The sequence below is a fragment of the Musca autumnalis genome, unplaced genomic scaffold (assembly GCF_047663935.1).
Source record: "Musca autumnalis isolate F117 unplaced genomic scaffold, ASM4766393v1 scaffold_1, whole genome shotgun sequence".
Taxonomy (NCBI): domain Eukaryota; kingdom Metazoa; phylum Arthropoda; class Insecta; order Diptera; family Muscidae; genus Musca; species Musca autumnalis.
Genome location: NW_027411644.1, coordinates 151,692,496 through 151,700,507, shown reverse-complemented (window position 1 = coordinate 151,700,507; position 8,012 = coordinate 151,692,496). Strand labels below are relative to the sequence as shown.

At 33.1% G+C, this 8,012-nt stretch overlaps 1 protein-coding gene across 1 annotated transcript in view; it reads left to right on the top strand.

Moving 5' to 3' along the window:
- The first annotated feature begins 312 nt into the window (after positions 1-312).
- LOC141388543 (nose resistant to fluoxetine protein 6-like) overlaps positions 313-8,012 on the top strand; it is a 37,398-nt gene continuing 29,698 nt past the window's right edge. The window contains exons 1-2 of the mRNA XM_073958465.1: positions 313-555; positions 7,669-7,961. Of these exons, the coding sequence (XP_073814566.1) occupies positions 486-555; positions 7,669-7,961 (363 nt within the window). The 5' untranslated portion in view covers positions 313-485. The remainder of the gene's footprint in view (positions 556-7,668; positions 7,962-8,012) is intronic.

The window sequence follows — 8,012 nt, the reverse complement described above, 5'->3', positions numbered from 1 at the left end:
AAAAATTTCTGATGTAAACATGTTCATATTTATCAGTTATTTTATAATATGTTTACATCGTTAAATGTCATTAAACAGGTTTACTGCTAATATAAATCTATTTTCAAATTTTATTGTAAATTTTAATTGTTTTTTTTTTTTTTTTTTTTTGGTATTGTTAAATTTTATTAAATTATTTTAGTACCTTAAAAATAGATTTGAAAAGTTTTGATGTTCGATTTATTTTTCTGTTAATGCTATTGATTGTCTTTATGGTTAACCTGTAGCTAACGCTGCAGCACATTTCCTATTTACCCAGTTCGTTTCGTTTGCATAGCATGTCTCAATTCGCCAATAGATTGAAAATATTTAATAACATACGGAGCATCATTCAAGAATGACTTTGTGCGTGACAAGTAGAAAATTTATAGAACCTATTCGAAGGTATATTCAATCGAAAGACAGTTTATTTCGGTACTGGAGTAACTTGAAGTAGGTCGAAATACATGATGTCGCAGTTGTTAAGTATTGTGCTGTTCATATTTGCAATCACGAAAATTGAAGGTCAAACCAATTGTGAGTTCAAACAATGTAAACATAAGTAATGAAAATAAATACAAATACAACGACTCCTCCCGCGACTATACGTGAAAGATTACATATAAAACATTTCTTTATTTTAGTGTTTAATAAAATAATGAAAAAATTTTATATTTTCGTTTTACAAAACTATGTGAATTCGTTCCACACGTTTATAGCCCGTTTAGACTATACCCTTATACGATGATTAAGGGCATTATCACGATTTAAGTGCTTAATCCACCGAAATCCACCCTGATTTACCATACAAAATTAAATCAACTCAAAACTTGGATTTGTTTTAAATCAAATGTTAAATCGAAATATTTTGATATACAACACTGCTTTTTGCTCCTAAAAATGCAACTATTGCAGGCTGTACGAAAATTGGCAACTACTTCATGTGTCGTTTATTTACTAGGGTTTTGACTTTTTGACCTTTTTTCTCAAAAATGATTCCCTGTAGCGAGAGTGAATGAACTTTTGCCTATTAAAAATTTGCTCCAAAATTTTTTTCCTGTTGCACGAATAAGTGACATTTCGCCTATTAATGACTAAAATAATTTTTATTCCATTTAAATATTGAAAAAAGTCCCGCACAAAGCACTTCCAATTTATGTTATACATGGAATAAAGCCATATATGATATAAAATGATATATATGTAATAATATGACGATAATATTGGTGAGAAACAAATGCTTATGTCATTCTGGATATGTCCTATGGATTTAACGATTATTTTGAGTTATTTATGTGCTTAAAGGGACTCCAAAATTTTTTTTCCAAAAAGCTCATCTATAAAAACTTTTTTTGCGTGAGCTTTTTCTATCGAATCACCTTGTAATTAAGATTTTATCTAATCTTATGCAAAAGCTCATCAAAATATGACACAGTTATGTGAGGTTGTAAAAAAGTCATAACCCTATTATTTACATTTTTCAAATAACTGTAAACACAAACACACAAAAACAAACAGAAGCGGAAAAATAGAAAAAAATATTAAATAAAAATAAAATGGATGTAGCTTTAATTTAATATAAATTCTAAACAACATATTTAATATCAATTTGTCAGATTATTTTTTGCAGCATTCCATTCCATTTTTATACCCTCCACCATAGTATGGAGGGTATATTAAGTTTGTTTTTCCGTTTGTAACGCATTGAAATACTCTTTTGCGACCCTATAAAGTATATATATTCTTGATCAGGGTAAAATTCTGAGTCGATTGGTGCACGTCCGTCCGTCCGTCCGTCCGTCCGTCCGTCTGTGGTAATCACTCTAGCATCCACAAAAATGGAGATAGAACGCTGAAATTTTGGGAAAATACGTCTTTTGTTTGCAGGCAGGTCAAGTTCGATGATGGGCTATATCGGTCCACGTTTTGGTATAGCCCCCATATAACGGTACCCCCCGATTTACGGTATTTTGCCGTTTTTAGCTACATTTTCAGACCGATTTAGCTATAATTTGACATTTAGGGTTCTTAAGTGTCAATAAATTTATATAACAAAAGTTGTGGACATCGGTCCACGTTTTGGTATAGCCCCCATATAACGGTACCCCCCGATTTACGGTATTTTGCTGTTTTTAGCTACATTTTCAGACTGATTTAGCTATAATTTGACATTTAGGGTTCTTAAGTGTCAATAAACTTATATAACAAAAGTTGTGGACATAGGTTCACGTTTTGGTATAGCCCCCATATAACGGTACCCCCCGATTTACGGTATTTTGCCGTTTTTAGCTACATTTTCAGACCGATTCAGCTATAATTTGACATTTAGGGTTCTGAAGTATCAATAAATTTATATAACAAAAGTTGTGGACATCGGTCCACGTTTTGGTATAGCCCCCATATAACGGTACCCCCCGATTTACGGTATTTTGCTGTTTTTAGCTACATTTTCAGACCGATTTAGCTATAATTTGACATTTAGGGTTCTTAAGTGTCAATAAACTTATATAACAAAAGTTGTGGACATAGGTCCACGTTCTGGTATAGCCCCTATATAACGGTACCCCCCGAATTACGGTATTTTGCTGTTTTTAGCTACATTTTCAGACTGATTTAGCTATAATTTGACATTTAGGGTTCTTAAGTGTCAATAAACTTATATAACAAAAGTTGTGGACATAGGTTCACGTTTTGGTATAGCCCCCATATAACGGTACCCCCCGATTTACGGTATTTTGCCGTTTTTAGCTACATTTTCAGACCGATTCAGCTATAATTTGACATTTAGGGTTCTGAAGTATCAATAAATTTATATAACAAAAGTTGTGGACATCGGTCCACGTTTTGGTATAGCCCCCATATAACGGTACCCCCCGAGTTACGGTATTTTGCTGTTTTTAGCTACATTTTCAGACCGATTTAGCTATAATTTGACATTTAGGGTTCTGAAGTATCAATAAACTTATATAACAAAAGTTGTGGACATAGGTCCACGTTCTGGTATAGCCCCTATATAACGGTACCCCCCGAATTACGGTATTTTGCCGTTTTTAGCTACATTTTCAGACCGATTTAGCTATAATTTGACATTTAGGGTTCTTAAGTGTCAATAAACTTATATAACAAAAGTTGTGGACATAGATCCACGTTTTGGTATAGCCCCCATATAACGGTACCCCCGATTTATGGTATTTTGACGTTTTTAGTTACATTTTCAGACCGATTTAGCTATAAATTGACATTTAGGGTTCTTAAATGTCAATAAACTTAAATAACTAGTAGACATAGGTCCATGTTTTGAATAGCCCCCATATAACGTTACCGCACGATTTTAGGTATTTTGACGTTTAAATTCACATTTCTAGACCGAATTAGCTATAATTTCATATTTAGGGTTCTTAGTGAGCAAAAAACTTAAATTCGAAATAATTATGAACATAGGTGCATGTTTTGGTATAGCCCCATACAACGGTACCTCCCGATTTTCGGTATTTTGAGAATTTTACCTACAAGTTTTACCGAAATATCTGTAATTTGAACATTTGACAGTTGAAATTCTTAGTGGTCACCACACCTCTCCACCAAAAATTGTCAAGAAAGGTCGATGTATTGATAAGCCCCATATAACGGTACCTCCGATTTTCAGTAATTTGATGATTTTAGCTACAATACTAAACCGAACTAGCAGTAATTTGACATTTGAAGTTCTTAGTGGTCACAACACCTCTCCATCAGAAATTGTCAACATAACTCCATGTTCGGATATAGCTCCCATATAACGGTACCTCCCAATTTTCAATAATTTGGCAATTTTAGCTACAATTTTTAACCGAACTAACTGTAATTTGCAATTTGAAGGTTGTAGTGGTCACCACACATCTGCATCAACAATTTTCAACATAGCCCCAATATAACGATACTTCCCTATTTTCGGTACTTTGAGGATTTTATTTAAAACGTTTAACCGAACGTAGGTCCATGTTTTGGTATAGCCCCAAAACAAACCTCCCGATTTTCCGTACCTTAGCTTTATTTTTTGGACGAACTTTTTGTAATTTGAAATATAAAATCCAACAAAAATTCTGCAACAAAAATTGTTCATGTAAGTTCATATTTTCGTATAGCCCACATACCCCCGAACTAGCTGTTAATGACATTTGAAGTTCCCACGTTATGTACCGATTTTCGGTATTTTGAGGATTCTAGCTACAATTTTTAACCGAATTAGGAGTTATTTGACATTAAAGGCTCCCATCAAAAACTGTCAACATAAGTCCATGTTTTATACTAACCTCTATATAACGGCACCTCCCAATTTCTAGCCCACCAAAAATTGTCAACATACATAGTTAGATATAGGCACCATAAAAAAGGGCCTCCCGAATGAAGCATTTTATGTACATTATCTGACATTTTAACGTACCCACTTAAAGTTGGGGACAGGAATGAAAACTAATTATTCCATTTTAGTTCAGAATATTTTATGGTGGAGGGTATGAAAAGTTCGGCCCGGCCGAACTTAACGCTTTTTTACTTGTTAATTTTCAAGCATTCTTTTTGCAAATTCGCGTATGTATACGTAAACAAATATCAGCTGACTGGCATCTTATATCATTTTAGACTAGTCTAAACAACTAGGATTTGAAAGTTGGATTTAGAAATCGAGTCGATTTAAAATGACTAGTCTAAACGGGCTATTAAGCGGACAAATTTAAATGTTGTTTAACGAATATGTGTTATAATTAAATTTGCGAACAACCAAATTGTTTATTTGCTGTTGGCACAAGAACTCGTCAAGAAGAGGGTTTGTTCCTATCTTAACGTTTTTTTTTTTTTTTTGAAAATTAAACATGAAACTGTCGCAAAAGAAGTAGTTCGGACATCTGCTAAATTATAACAAGTTGGAGAAGAAAAATATGGCACAAATTATAGGGCTTGTGTGCTGTTTAAGGATTTCATTGTCTTCCCTTTCTTCTTTTGCTCTTCCGAGTCTATTGGTGAAAATGGTTTGTAACTTTGCTATTGTCTGGCCAATACTGTCTGTGTGTAAACGCCTAGTAAATGTCTAATCACATTGGATTTGAGTTACTACCATGATGAAATTATAAGGTGGTAATTTTCCCTACTATTGGAAAATTACCACCTGCCATATTTCAATAATGAAAAAAGTCAACAAGTAAAAAGGCAATACAGCCAATTCGGCCTTAAAATGAAATAAAATCCTTTTAATACTTGAAATCGGGTGGTACCGCTATAAGGGGGCTGTAGGAAAAAATGGGCCCATATTCGTGTATTGTCATCCAAATCTGAAAAGTGTGCAAAGTTTTAGTCCGATTGGTCAACTGCAACTGTGTCAAAATTGAGTTACCAGATTTGAAATGCAATTTAAATAAAACACCGTTAAAACACTATAAAAACGGACCAATATTGGTTTTGATTCCATGTTCATGTATTGTCATCTAAAACTCCTGTTAGACTATGAACTTGTACTATGATTTAAACTGTCAATCCCATAGAATATACGTCAAATAAAATCCAGTGGATTTAGAACTATGATTTATTTGACGTATCTGACGTATCTATCGAGTGGATGTGTATCCACTATATCATCAAGAATGTGTATCCAAATAATTTTCATGCAGACTTCAGAAAAGTTTGTGCACCCAATAGTTTTCCAAGCCTTGTTAAAAAGTGATTGTGAATTTTCTATTTTTATAATATTACTAGCTGAACCCGGTGCGCTTTGCTACCCCGACTTAGATAAAATATAATGGAATGATTTTTTAATATTTTAACGTATAAATATAGGAGATATGAAGGCGTTCTCTACCCATTCAGGGCTGTTTTGGAGCTACTATGGTATTTTTGTATGTTTCAGGAGGTAACACTCCCCTAAAGCCTTTTCGACTATAAGTATTCCTACGGTAGTTATATACTCTTACAGTATTAATTTCTCTTTATTTGTACAGATTGGATTTGGAGTGAATAAAATTAAGAATAGAACCAGGTTTGAGGATAGTTGTAATTTATTATATAAATAGGACTTATTATTTCCAGGTCATATACATATTAACATGTTGTGATATCTTAAATTACTCTTAGGATAACTCCCACTCGTATTCACAATTTTTACTCAAATAATGATTTAGTTATATCATATTAAAACATTATTCTCAAGAAGTCTCTCAAAGATATAATATTTAAAGCTGTAGCCTTGGTCAATTCCTTCTGAACTTCTAAGTATCTTCAAACTTTCATTGAAATTGGACATACGTAACAAAAACATGAAAATATATATGGGAGCTATATTCCGATCTGAACAGATCTCGATATCATTTTGCACATTCATTTTTACACCAAATCCCGTCTCACATTCCAAATTGCAATGAAATTGAACATACATAACGTGTTTGGTGCACAAAATGCAGGAAATCGGCCGAAAATATATATGGGTGCTTTATATTTAAATCTGAACCGATTTCGATATAATTTGGCACATTTGTTTATATACCAAATTCCGTCCCACATACCAAATTTCATTGAAATTGGACATACATAGGGTGCTTGGTGCATAAAATACAGGAAATCGGTGGAAAATATATATGGGAGCTATATCCAAATCTGAACCGATTTCGATATAATTTGGCACATTTATTTCTAAACCAAGTTCTGTAACACATTTCAAATTTCAGCGAATTTGGACATATACAGCGTGTTTGGTGCATCAAATGCGGGAAATCGGCCGAAAATATATATGTGAGCTATATCCAAATCTGAACCGATTTCGATATAATTTGGCACATGTATTTCTAGACCATGTTCCGTCACACGTTCCAAATTTTATTGAACTTGGATATAAATAGCGTTTTTGGTGCCTCAAATACATGAAATCGGCAGAAAATATATATAGGAGCTATATCCAAATCTGAACCGATTTTGATATAATATGGCACATTTATACCTAAACCAAATTCCGTTACACATTCCAAATTGGACATATATAGCGTGTTTGGTGCATAAAATAAGGAAATCGGCCGAAAATATATGTATATGGGAGCTATATCCAAATCTGAATCGATTTTGATATAATGTGGCACGATTATTTCCAGACCAAGATCCGTCACACATTCCAAATTTCATTGAAATTGGACATAAATAGCATGTTTGGTACATAAATTAAGGAAATCGGCCGAAAATATATGTATGTTGGAGCTATATCCAAATCTGAACCAATTTAAGTATAATTTGGTAAATTTATTTCTACATCAAATTCCGTCACACATACAAAATTTGGAGATTATATCTGTAACAGTTCTAAAGATATTTGCATACAAAATCTAAATTTTTTGGAGATACCTCCGGTTTTGATGCTTATCTCCAGATCAACGCGATATTTCAAAAAATGATATAGCCTATTTTCATTCCAGGCCATGTAGCAATGTATCTTAAAAACTTCAGTAAGATCTGTTCAGCGGTTTTCGAGTCTATAAGGCACAAACAAACAAACGTACAAACAAATTTCAATTTTATATATATAGATTTTCCCAAGTCCTATTTCATTTTAATTTTATTTTGTATGTTCGACTTTCGTTTTAATGTTTACTGCATTATTGCTTTATTGTTATTGATTTTTAATTCTCATTTTGACAGTAACATCCTATCGCCTACTACCTCCCATGTTCACACTCGACAATTATGACGAGTGTTTTGTTCGATCAGAGCCACCTTCTTCGTATTGTTTACTATTTGCCGAAATAGAAACTGATAACTCAGAATTGTGGTGTCAAATAGAAGAATATTCTAAGGATGCCTTATTTCGTTACCGGCACGATTATGTGTTTATGGGTATATGTGTGGACCAGTGCAAAGAACTGTTAAGGAACTCCCCGTATATTCGTGAAAGTAAAGTTAAGAGCGAACGTAATTTTACATATTACGAAGAGGTATGAAAATGCAATTCAAATATATAATCGTGAACATATTTCATGAATTAT